General features: G+C 46.1%; 1 protein-coding gene and 2 long non-coding RNA genes across 4 annotated transcripts in view; 1 reads left to right on the top strand and 2 right to left on the bottom strand.

Annotated features, from left to right (window-relative positions):
* The first annotated feature begins 455 nt into the window (after positions 1–455).
* Positions 456–9,056, top strand: LOC311288039. The gene is made up of 4 exons (XR_014626864.1): positions 456–602; positions 1,301–1,399; positions 1,749–1,870; positions 8,408–9,056. It is a non-coding gene; the product is annotated as an uncharacterized lncRNA (long non-coding RNA).
* Positions 9,057–9,980: 924 nt separating this feature from the next.
* LOC311288285 lies at positions 9,981–12,173 on the bottom strand. Its single transcript, XR_014626912.1, has 3 exons — positions 12,104–12,173; positions 11,202–11,858; positions 9,981–10,239 (listed from the first exon to the last, which is right to left on the bottom strand). It is a non-coding gene; the product is annotated as an uncharacterized lncRNA (long non-coding RNA).
* Positions 12,174–12,368: 195 nt separating this feature from the next.
* LOC311287025 (serine/threonine-protein kinase pim-2-like) overlaps positions 12,369–13,248 on the bottom strand; it is a 131,331-nt gene continuing 130,451 nt past the window's right edge. For both annotated transcript variants that reach the window (XM_084403579.1, XM_084403580.1), the window contains exons 9-10: positions 13,001–13,180; positions 12,369–12,506 (exon numbers count right to left, since the gene is read on the bottom strand). In XM_084403579.1, coding sequence (XP_084259705.1) covers positions 12,421–12,506; positions 13,001–13,180 — 266 coding nt within the window. In that variant the 3' untranslated portion in view covers positions 12,369–12,420. The remainder of the gene's footprint in view (positions 12,507–13,000; positions 13,181–13,248) is intronic.

The raw sequence follows: 13,248 nt of genomic DNA on the forward strand, positions 1-13,248 counted from the left end.
CGTCCTCCCAGTAAAAGCAGACGTTTGCAAGTGGGTTCATGAATAATAATTAGGCACATGACAGGTTCGGGTTGTAAAAAAAAGCAAAGACAGCGTGACTAAATTAATATTCATGAAGAACGACTTCGCCGTAGTAAGAGTAATAAATTATCGCACAGTGCTCTTAGAAATATAAAAATCCGAAAGAAGAACAGGACACGTTTTTCTTTGCTTGTTTAAAATACTATGCAGAACACATGAAATCATGAAATACTTTTTGCCCTGATGTTTGTAATAATGGTCAGGCATTTGAAAAGCCAGCACTATCCGCGTTGGCTTGAATGATGTCATTTCAGACTTTGCCGCGCGCGTAAATGTGATTAGGGCGCCGATCTGAGGTCAGTTGTGCGGTTTGCTTTTTCATGGTGACGATCTAAATGTAGGAGAGGAAACTGGCCCACGTATAGAGTGAACTAAAGACGATGGTTTGCGAACCGGTCTGAATCGGATTTCTTCATGTATTAAATGCACATTTTGTTATAGAATAGGCCTGTTACGAGTTATAAAGTACGATTTACTCCAAACCCTCGTCTAGTCATTTTGGACCTGTCTTCAAAGAATGGGTAGTAGAAGGCCTAACTTTACTCTAAATAAATCGTTTTGGGTATTGGCAATGGTGTAAATACGCTTTTCTAGTAATAATGTTTGATATAATGTATGTTCTGTTTGTCGATATTAATCAGATTAGCTCATGTTCAGTCACTGCATTATATCTGTCATCTCCACAAAGGTTTTGCTTTACATTACTTTCTAATTCAAAACAGGGTGATTAAACATTGTCTGTCACGTGACGTGCTATAGGCCTAGGCCTCCAATCAGTTAATCATATTCATTTCGGGTTTAAAGTAGTACAATTAGTTCCAAAGTGGTAGTAGAAGAACAGTAAAAACAACACTTACCATGCTTTTACCACAGTAACATTAGGTTTACTGTGATAAGTGTAGTAAAAAGACAGTAATCACAATACTTACCATGCTTTTACCACACTATTTGAAGTTTTAATGTGATTTATTATAAATGCACAGTAACCACAACACTTACCATGCTTTTACCACAGTAACCATAGTTTTACTATAAGAGGTGTGGTTAAGGACAGTAACCACAAAACTTACCATGCTTTTACCTCAGTATTGGTAGTTTTAAAATGATATTTCTTGTGAATACATATTAAAATCCAAAATGTGTAAGGTAAATCAGTACTTTTTCTTTTAAATAACCCTATATATTATACATAATGATATTTTCTTTTCTCTTTTTTCAGCTGAAAAGACCAAAAGGGCCTTTCGGACTCAGTCAGCCCATTATATGAGGAGAAGTAAATGGAGGAGACGGACAGCTGCAAAGGCAAATATTCGCAATGGTATGTGTTGGTTTTAACCCTTAATCAAACATTTTATCAAGCATTTGTTGTATCTTAAAACCTTTTCTTACAAAACCCATAGCCCAATCAGTACAAACATAGTCTCAGAGTCTTAATAATTCACAAGATTTTACAAGTTGTCAAATTCGTACAATACTCTTACATATTTGTACACTCGTACACAATCCTGCAGCTTTTATTCAAATGCCCACAAATCAGTGAACTTATTACATAAATGCATTTAACATTTAATTATGCAAAAATATTTACAGAAATAAATCCTACTGTTATATATAAACTGACTACTTGCAAGTAATGTATTAAAATTACCTTCCTTTTTGTTTTGCAGGATTACTTAGTCCTTTTTTAAAGATCTCTACAATATCAAACTCAACAGCTCTTTTAAGAGCCAACCCTCACACAAGCTACTAGTGAGTCGCAGCGAATCTTGCCGTGATCAGCCCTTCCCAGGTAAAGTTTCTAGAATATTTCAATCAGTATTTACTCATCAAATGTTCTCTCCTGAATCATATGGTAAATTAACTGAATTATAACCGTCTTAATTTGTATGTTTTAAGAACAATAGTTATTGCACACAGAGTAAGTAGAGACTTTCTTGTTCTCTTACGAGAGTCCTCTCGTACTGCGTTTTTGTAGAAAACGCTACGGGAAAAGTCTCTTTTCACGAAATACTGAAGCAAAAAATTATCCTTAATTTTCATAAATGTAAAACGCGTTGCGGCAGTGCTAAGCTATGGCGAGACGGCTTGCTCGCTCATTGGCTGCTCTGCGGCAACTGCATAAGCCTATCGAGCGAGGCCTGAGGTGACGTCAGGCCAATGAGGACGCTTCGCGCCCTCCTAGCCATTTCCCGCCGAGACGGGTGTGGCTAGCCTCTATATAAGGAGCTCGAGAAGGCTTATTCACTTGATTTTTCATCTCTTCAGCGAAGCTCTCACATCGCTGGATCACGAGGAAGCAAGCGTCGTTTGAGGCAAGCACTTCAGCGGGACGAGCCACTTGAAGCCGCTGGCAACGCCGCCTTCTACGGCCGTACCTACTGCGCTTTCCGGCGCTATATCCTTTCGTTTATTACTGTTCTTGTGTGTGTGTGTGTGTGTGTTCGCCCCGCGACACTCACCCCTAAAAGAGCTGCGTCTTTTTAAAGATGCCTTCATGTGGCTCGTGCCGAGCCCCACTCTCCCAGGGAGACCGCCACGTCATCTGCGTTTCCTGTTTGGGAGAGGACCATGCAGCGCTCGCGCTCGCTGACGGCGGTTGCCCTCACTGCGAGCTTTTGCCTATGGTGACTCTGCGGACTCGCCTGGCTTCCTTCTCAGAGTCTGCATGCCCCGCCGCGCTGCCGCGCCGCAAGAAGCGCCGCTCGCAGCGGGTCCCGGAACCCGCTCCAACCCGACCAAGCTCGCCGGTTCGCCCGCCTGCTTCACCGGCTTCTCCTGTTCTTCTTCCTGATGCTCAGCGCCCGCAGTCTGCCGCCGCTTCATCAGAGGAAGTCGTTTCCGAGGCCGCGTCGGGGGAGAAGGATTCCTGCTCTCTGTTAGCTTCAGGCAGCGAGGACTGGGCGAGCTCTGAGGACCTCGCGCCTCCTGCCCGCAAGCCCACTACGAGAGCCAACATCGAGAAGGAGCTCATGCGAGTACTCGCGCTGGCCGCGGCGAGCCTCGGCCTCGAGTGGTCTGCACCGGAACTCCCCTCTCGTACCCGGCTAGATGGTAGCTTCCTCCCTGGTGAGCGCACTTCTCCGGAATCTAAGCCCGCCCCCTTTCTTCCTGAGCTTCATGAAGAAGTGGCGAAAGCTTGGAATGCGCCCTACTCTGCGCGAACGCGCTCGTCTGTGTCGCCTGCATTTTCCTCCTTGGATAATGCAAAAGACCGAGGCTACCTTTCACTTCCGCCGGTGGAACAGGCGATAGCAACCCACCTTTGCCCGCCCTCTGCTGGACGGCGGACTAAACCGGTGTTGCCTTCCAAAGCCTGCCGCATGACGTCGTCGCTGCTCGCGCGAATCTTCTCCGCTGCTGGGCAGGCTGCGTCAGCGCTACACACCATGGCTACGCTGCAGATATTCCAGGGTGATCTCCTCCGTAAGTTGGATGAGATAGGACCTGAAGCTATCTGCATCGCGGATTTAAGGAGCGCTTCGGACCTAACTCTCCGCGCTACCAAGTCTGCTGCACAAGCCATGGGGCGATGTATGGCTTCCGCCACTGTTGCTGAGAGACACCTATGGCTTACGCTCACGGAGATGGCTGATTCCGAGCGCAACGCGTTCCTCGACGCCCCGCTGTCTTCCGCTGGCCTTTTCGGTTCTTCTCTCTCCGAGTTCGTGGAGAGATTTACCGAAGCCCAGAAAGCGTCTCAAGCCTTCAAGCACTTCCTTCCGAAGCGCTCCGGTTCTGCAGCGAGTCGTGAGAAACAGACTCCGCGGAGTTCTCAGCCTCAGCCCCCGCCTTCGGCCACATCTTCACAGCAGCGACAGCAGCGACAGCAGCACAGCTCTAGGTCCCGCTCTCGCTCTACTAGCCGACGCCCCGCTCAGCGCGGGCCGCGGTCGAGGATTGTGGTAAAGCCGGAAGCCCCGAAGAAGTCCTAGCACTCCTAGGAAAGCGCAGGTGTGTGAGTCCCGCTGCGGCCGGTCTCTCACCCAAGCGCGCCGCTGTTTCAGTCCCAAGACTTGCGACTGCCCCAGCGTTTTCTGCAAGGCGCAAGCCCGCACAGTTGCCCGCTTGCCTGCACACAAAAGCCGTTTTCACGGCTACCCAGATATATCCCGAAAAGAGTGTATTTTCTGGTGTCCCGGCCACGGCCGATGGTGCTATAAACGTAGTGTCGATGCCCACTCCTCAGTGCCCATCCCTACACATAAGCACAGCCCTACACTTAGGGCTCGCGCACATAAAATCGACTCAGATCGATTGCGCTTCAAATGTAGTGAAAGTGTCCACTTCCCAGTGCCCACACACACTATGTCTCACGGACCACAGGCTCTCTGTAAAAACGAGACCTGTGTGCGCTCGCTCTGCTCAGGCAGACAGCGCGTCCAAAGCAGTGAATGTGCCCGCGTCCCGCCCACATTTACCCGCAGACATGAGTCCCGCGAAACTCGCTCAGCCCTCCCTCACTCAGTTAAGCACTGTAGTGAGGTCGAGGACGAGCGCTCTGCCCGCTGTAATAAGCGCGCCCCCCGCCTCGAATGCCACAGGCATAACGCCTATGTTATCGCACCCCGAAGCACCTCTGTCACACGAACAGAGCGTGTTTCGTATCCAGCCCTTAGCCAACCATGCAGTAGCATGGGCAGCGCTCCCAGGGGTTTCGGACTGGGTGCTAGGCATTATAAAGAGAGGCTTCTCGCTACAGTTTTGTCGACGCCCCCCCCGCTTCACAGCGCGCGTCGAAACTTCGGTGAATTTAGAAGTAGCACACCTACTTCGCGCCGAAATATCAAAACTGATAAGCAAAGGGGCGATAGAGCACGTACCCCTAGCTCAAAGCAAAGGGGGGCTATACAGCAGATACTTTCTAGTCCCCAAAAAGGACGGTGGTATCAGACCCATACTGGATCTAAGACGGCTGAACAAAGCATTAGTGAAACGCAGTTTCAAAATGCTCACGACCAGGAAAATCCTCGCGCATGTTCGCCGAGGAGACTGGTTCATGTCGATAGATCTGAAGGACGCGTATTTTCAAATACAAATAGCGTCACATCACAGGCAATACTTGAGATTCGCCTTCGAGGGTCAGACATACCAGTATACAGTCCTGCCGTTCGGCTTGTCCCTGGCACCTCGTACATTTACGAAGTGCATGGACGCAGCGCTCGCTCCTCTCAGACTCAGAGGCATGCGAGTGCTGAACTATTTGGACGACTGGCTGATCCTAGCTCAATCACGATCACAGCTCGTGGAGCACAGAGCCATTTTACTCGATCACCTCGAGAATCTTGGTATCACAGTCAATTGGACGAAGAGTTCACTGAACCCCAGTCAAACGATCTCGTTTCTGGGTACCATTCTGGACTCACAGTCTATGACAGCACGGCTGTCGCCACAGCGCGTGCTGCACATTCAGCGCGCAGCGAGATCTTTCCGCTGCGGCGCGACTACCCCGCTCAGGACGTTTCAGAGGATGCTAGGTCTCATGGCCTCAGCATCACCGGTTCTTCAGCTGGGCTTGCTCCGCATGCGCCCTCTGCAGTTCTGGCTGAAAGCGCGAGTTCCGCGCGGAGCGTGGGTGTCCGGCCGGTTACGTCTCAAGGTCAATCAGAGCTGTGTGGCAGCCCTAATACCTTGGTTGGCGGACGACTGGTACCGATCAGGTGTAAGCCTGGGGACTTCCTCGAGAGTGAGGATGGTGTCGACAGACGCATCCACCTCGGGATGGGGAGCGCTGCTCGAGGGCAGACCGTTCTTCGGCCTATGGTCGAAACGAGAAAAGCTCCAACACATCAACTGCCTGGAGATGCTGGCAGTGCACAATGCGCTGACGCGTTTTTGTCCCCAAATCAAGGACCATCACGTCGTAGTCCGTTCGGACAACACGGCCGTGGTGTCCTATATAAATCGCCAGGGCGGTCTGAGATCCACAGCCCTATACAGGCTGGCGGAACGCCTCCTAGTATGGGCTCAGCACAATTTGCGCTCGCTGAGAGCAGTGCATGTGCCTGGGCTCCAGAATGTGGGCCCAGACAGGCTGTCCAGGAACAACATTCCCCTGGGCGAATGGTCTCTACACCCGCAAACAGTTCTGCTGTTGTGGGAAAGATTCGGCAGAGCGGAAGTGGACCTATTCGCGTCCCGCGAAAACGCTCATTGCCCCGTGTTCTTTTCCAGAAGCGACAGCGCGCTGTCCCACGTGTGGCCGCGCTGCCCGCTTTATGCCTTTCCCCCCGTCTCCCTCCTGCCACAGGTGTTAGAGCGGGTCAAGGAAACGAAATGCTCAGTGCTGCTTGTAGCACCGCTCTGGAAGAACCAGGCATGGTTCCCAGTCCTGATGCAGCTAGCAGACATCGCTCCGTGGCCAGTGCCATGGAGGAGAGATCTCCTCTCGCAGGCCAGGGGCTCGATTTGGCACCCACACCCGGAGCTGTGGTCCCTTCACGTGTGGGCGCTCAACGGTTATCCGTTGACCTCGCAGAGGGAGTGATAAACACCATCACTCAGGCCAGGGCGCCGTCAACTCGGCGGCTTTATGCCTCGAAGTGGTCGGTTTTCTCCGGCTGGTGTACAGCTCGGAGCCTATCACCTCTCGATTGTGAGGTGACGGAGGTTCTCTCCTTCCTACAGGAGCTGTTGGATAAGGGCAGATCCCCTTCCACGCTCAAAGTGTATGTGGCGGCTATTTCAGCGTTCTCCGGTTCAACGCTGGGCCAGTCACTAGGAAGGAATGATTTAGTCATCCGCTTCCTCAGGGGAGCTAGGAGACTGAATCCACCCAGACCTCCTTCAGTTCCTATGTGGGACCTTTCTACGGTTTTGGCGGCCATGAAAGGTGCCCCTTTCGAGCCTATCCAATCTATTAGCCTCAAACATTTGTCTTTCAAAACAGTGTTCTTGATGGCTCTCGCTTCGGTGAAGCGCATAGGCGACCTGCACGCGCTCTCTGTGAGCCCAGCGTGCTTGGAGTTTGGACCTAACGACTCTAAAGTCATACTCAAACCTAAGCATGGCTATGTGCCAAAGTCCCTCAACACACCGTTTCGGGCTCAGGTTATCTCCCTGTCTGCCCTGCCGGGATCAAGTGAGGAAGGGGACTCAAGTTTTCTTTGCCCCATTCGGGCTCTAAGAGCTTACGTGTCCCGCTCGGCTGTCTTCAGACAGACTGAGCAGCTCTTTGTCTCGTTCAGTGGACGTTCCAAGGGAATGGCTGTGTCGAAACAGAGCTTATCCAGATGGATAGTTGACGCCATAGCGCTGGCTTATACTACCAAGGGCCTCCAGTGCCCGTTGGGAGTTAGAGCGCACTCCACGAGGGGCGTTGCCTCCTCGTGGGCTTGGTCCAGCGGGATTTCCTTACAGGATATATGTACGGCGGCGGGCTGGGCCTCGCCGTCTACATTTATCAGGTTTTACAACCTAGAGGTTCCCGCCTTACAGGCTAAGCTACTATCGGTATAGCTGATTCAGCTGTCTAACTAGAACACTGAAATCGCATGCGCAACGCGCTGCCGACTGTCTTATGGGCAGAACTGTGTAAGACCCACATTTCTCACATTTAGTTCAGGCTCCCCCACCCTGTCTATGTGATGTCATATTCGCGTCTGCTGACGCAACCATATAAGGACAGAGGAATCCCCTCTTGTCTCTAGACTCTCTCTGTGAGGTCATGTTTTACGTCCGCGGACGTTACAATATAGGGAATTAAGGTTCCCCTCCCTTAATCCCAGGCCCTTTGAGTCTATCTGGTGATTATGCACTGTACACCTGGTTAGCTTCCAGTGATCGGTGTCTTTATCCCAGCACGCACGGCGTTTTACAAGGGGTTCCCGTAGCGTTTTCTACAAAAACGCAGTACGAGAGGACTCTCGTAAGAGAACGTACTCGGTTACTAACGTAACCTCGGTTCTCTCTAGAAGAGGGAACGAGTACTGCGTTCTCTGCCGTGCGTACGGTTCACTCTGGTTCGCTTCGGCGATGAAAATCAAGTGAATAAGCCTTCTCGAGCTCCTTATATAGAGGCTAGCCACACCCGTCTCGGCGGGAAATGGCTAGGAGGGCGCGAAGCGTCCTCATTGGCCTGACGTCACCTCAGGCCTCGCTCGATAGGCTTATGCAGTTGCCGCAGAGCAGCCAATGAGCGAGCAAGCCGTCTCGCCATAGCTTAGCACTGCCGCAACGCGTTTTACATTTATGAAAATTAAGGATAATTTTTTGCTTCAGTATTTCGTGAAAAGAGACTTTTCCCGTAGCGTTTTCTACAAAAACGCAGTACTCGTTCCCTCTTCTAGAGAGAACCGAGGTTACGTTAGTAACCGAGTACGTTTTACAGCAGAGAAGGAAGACCAGTCCTTATTATCAACGCAAGCTAATCGAATAAGTCCTTTGTTTCAGTGAGGAAGTAAAGTGAAGTTCGGTGGGATCTGGTGGCCAAAGAAGACAGAAAGGTGTGCGAGTCCATTGGTATGTCTTATATTGAAACAATGCTGTAATATGTTGTACATAATTTGATGTTGACAATTTTACATTGTACAGGTTATCACTTGGTTTTTGACCAAGTGAAGCTCTTGAAACAATTGACAGAAGAGTATGTTGTCTTGAAAGAAATCAAGCATCACTAGCAAAGGCTCAAAAGAGACCATGCCTTTCTTAAAAATCTTTTAAAATAGGCTGCTGTTGATATGGGTAAAACTGTTTTTGATCAGTACTTATGTGCTGCAATATTATATATATATATAATACTTCAATGTGTATATTATATAATGTACTGACTGCTGCTTCGTAAATTTAAATAAGGTAGAGAACACGATAGAGACATGTACAGGGAAGAGCAAGAAACCAGTTTAGCTGTGATAATGAATCATTATTTTCCAACACAATATCAATCTGTTTTCTGTATCATAGATGATTGAGTATGATTTTCTGGCACTCGGTTTGTGGCTTCAGCAGCTGTGAATGGATTCATATGATGTTAATGTATTTTTGAAGATTTCATTTGTCTTTATGCTACTTTATCAACTTTATGCTGTGTCCTCCAATAAAGTGTTGTGTAATAAAGTATGGTGAATATTGTGTATTGAAAGTGGTGTTTGGTACAGTAAATAGAACATTTTATTTGAGAAATTTTAATTTCTTATTTCTTCAGTTTAGTTCATAATTTAAAAAACACCTACATATAATTAATTACCATGATTCTTTTACTTAGGAGATAAAAAAATTAGGACAATAATGCAACAAAAGTTGCACATACTTGCATATATGCCAGTTTTCAGTGAAATAAAGTGAAGCTATGTGAATAACAAGAGGCTGTAGTGGCTATCTTGCTATAAACACTTCAAGCATAATTGAAGATGATCCATGTTGATCATTCTACCACATCTACAACTGATGTCAGGTGTAAGGGGTATACCGTTTAGGACCCAAGGACCAGATGTTTGAAAGAAGACCCAGAGTCAGAATTATAAAAAATGTAAGAAAAGTTTTACTGAACATAGTTTGTAGTTTCATCAGCAGAAGTCAGCTTCAAGACTCACACAGGAGTTCGTAGGCCGCCCCGCTTACAGTTACAAAGATCACAGCAGTTATACCATTTCCAAGGTCTAAGCTACGTCATTGCTTACAGGCTGAATGATTCTGATTCGCTAAGAAATTGATAAACATAGTAATTTTTCACACATATACAGATCCATAGATTATGCCGCTGACACTCGGCGCGCGCGGCCGGGGCTCTCTCTCTCTCTGCTCGTTCTTAGAGGGCGTGTTAATTTCGGACCCTGCCATGGGTAAATGCTCAAATGTTAGAATAATATTCAAACACATTTCAAACACATTTAATACCGTTTTAGCAAACGTACAGTAGCCCAGCAGTAAGAAAGATAGGTAGCTAACTTACCTTTGATGATTTGAGTAGCCTTAGTTTTTCCCATTGAGTATTTTCGTGCAATAGCAGAGTCCGGGAACATGTCAGCTACACACTCGTTGAAGTCGTCGTGGAAAGAGAAAGGAATGTTGTTTTTGGCACATAGCATTGCCATAATTTTAGGAGATGATGGATCAGCATCAGGCTCTGGCTCCAGATCTGCTGTAGGGAGAAAAGGCTCCACAACATCCACAGCACAACTGTGGCAACAGCAGCAGAAAAGACCCTTCACAGCCGTCCATACCCTGTTGAGGAAACGACCAATTCTTTTCCTCTTCCTTGTAGGTTTTTCTGAAATGAAGAGAAACATCTCTGATGTCAAATTAATGATATCATGACATAACTTACATTTTACTGTTAAATTATTTTCTGTAATGTTAAAAATCCAAAGTAATGGAAATATTTCCAAGCTACCCACCTGACTTCTGCTAAATGCCTGCATAAATGTCCCAAAATCATATTTCACAATATCAATAGTCCTTTTATTTCACAATTATAATGATATAGTTATTTTTCAAATTTTATCTGATTTTTTATTAAAATGAGAACAGATATTTCCAGGCATTATTTGGCCAACTCTGGCACATGTGGCTCAGTTCTGGTAATGGCAAAGATGTGCCATATCTTAAAATGTATTTATATTATATTAAATATATTTAAATAAACATAGATTTTTATTAAATGCATACCAATGTCTTATTTATGAAATAACCGACTCTGTAATCCTTGGCACAACAGCCATTAAAAAATAAATAAACAAATTTGGCAATTCAAGTGCAATAAGTCAGAAATATAATTCTATTGTGGATGGAATGCTGTCTGAGAATCAGCTTTCTGTGCGCGTGTTTCGGGTGTGTGTCAGACAGCACAAGCACCATTGAGTTCACGGCTTATTGAGAACCTTTTAGTAATGTTCCCTTTAAGTTAAGAAATTAAGTTCCCATTTTTAATTTTACATTTTTCAAAAATGTTTTCTCTTGGTTAAAGGAACATTATATTTTAGCATTTTGCATTATGGGAATGTTACTTTTGAATGTTCTCTGAATGCTCTGAAACTGTTAGACGAACTTCCGATAAAAAAATTAAATAAAAAAATTCAGCTGAGCACCAGTAAATATGACCGGACATTTTAAAAAACTTGAAGCAGTTCTGCATGGAATAGCAAAATCTGTCCACTTTACACTGCCCAGCCTTATTTCAGTCTCACCTGTTGAGCTCTTGTTCACAGGAGAATTGTCCATGGCACCCTGAGCAGTTCGGACACTTGAAGTCTCTGTTGTCTCGACAGGAACTTGACCCGGCAGCGGAGGGCACCTCCACCCTTCCATGCTGTCGGACGGGGACAAACCGCAGCTGCTGCCACTGTCCTGTTCGCTTCAGCTCTCCGAAACATCACCACTCCACCTCCATTCAACGCTGTAGGAGCCTCTGCTGCTCAGCCTAGACGACTCTCTGCATAACCGCCTCTCCACATTGTCCTCAGAGATGGACAAAGATGATGATGAGTCTGGAAAATTTTACAATTTCAAATTTATTTATTTGTTGTTGTTGATAATATTAATAATCAATGTAAGGATTGGTCAAAGCCTATTCTGAGTGTGTCGATGACGTGAACGGACGTCCATCATCTGGGCTCTTCTGGCTGCCGCTCTGCCACTCTCTCTTCCTGTGAGCCGGACCTGTGGACACAGAAACAGAAAACTCAGAAGACAAAGACTGTGTTAAATATCCATGAAGCTCCTGGATCGGTGTCTGGGTCGGGTCTGGCAGCGGATCCTGATCACGGTCATCGGAACCGGGTCTCCAAACCTCCTGACCAGCTCTCTGAGAGAAAGCAGCTCTCTGGATCTGGAGCAGCCTGAGGCTGGAATATTTCACACATCACATAGTATTAATGTTTTAATAATAACCAATACTCAATGTCAGTGGTCAATTACAAATTGTTACTATACATACCTTTAATTACTCAAATTGAAAAGTTGATTTCTTATGCAAGGAACCAAATACATGTGATAAAATTTACATCGCACAAGTTTCTACACATTAATTTACTTAATCAATGTACAACAACATACCATAAACAAATTAAAAAAAAACTAAAGCACTCACCTCCTCTTCCTCCCATGTGAGCAATCGACAGCCTCCTCAAATCTTACGGAATTGTTTTTGTGCCTATAATAAAGAACATAACTTTTCAAGAAACTAATGAAAATATAAATTGAAACTGAAAAAAATACCTTTGAAACTGAAAAAGACAGCTTCTGTGACTTCGGTTTTAATATAATGCATGGTTTGCTAACTGTTTTCTCATCTTTTTTTTTGAGAAACAATTGATAATAATCCTCTGTCTCTGTTACACTTCCTCACACCTGAAATCACTGATCGAGTGAATCTCCTGAACTCCTCCGATCTACAGTAGATCCTTTCTAATCCATTTGTTGTGACATCTGCTCTAACGTGGGCCGTTTCGTTGGATCCCGGGCTAGGCACTGGCTAATCAGATCTCTGCATTCTGCACAAATGTTAATAAGGAGAGAGCTGGTTAGTCATGACCATGTGACTTGGCATCTATGAAAACAGCATCTAAAGCGTGATTAATATCATGTAAAATGTTCCTCATCTTTACTTTAAAAGTGAAGTATGTGGTTTCTGCGACACCTAGCGGAATTAGCAAAGGCCCCTTTTGTGCAATCGCGTCTTCCCCAACTTAAACATCACAAACCCAGCTCTTACTTGCTCTTGTGAAGGCATGTTTCAGGTCCAACATATTAGGAATACTTTTAGCTGTGTTGCATTTGTCTTTCTGAAAATGTGTGTTTCTGAATGGGAGCATGATGATGCTGTATGGTAGTGTAGCATGACAATGCTCTGTTCACTTTGACGTGTTCATGACCTGTTTAATCTTTGAAGGTATAAATGCAGCGAATTTCAGCTTTCACTTCTGTAACTAAAGCTGAATTTCTAAAAGCGGTGTGTTTATCAGTGTTTTCAATATTATTCACTCACCTCTGGATAAGTTGAAATTCTGAAATGTAACTTTAGCTTCTATGATTTCTGTTCTACTGCAAAAAGGACGAGATGCGTTCACCATCTCATAAAACATCACTCCTAGAGCCCAGACATTTGCTGGGACGGCGTGGAATCTGGGTTCTGTGAAGACTTCAGGTGGGCAGTGATCCTGTCTTCCTGTAAGTAAGACATTTGCACATTGTTGAGCTTTTTTTCTTAAAGCGTCACTACATTCAGGTTTCCAC

This window comes from Rutilus rutilus (genome assembly GCF_951802725.1).
Source record: "Rutilus rutilus genome assembly, chromosome: 3".
NCBI classification, from domain to species: Eukaryota; Metazoa; Chordata; class Actinopteri; order Cypriniformes; family Leuciscidae; genus Rutilus; species Rutilus rutilus.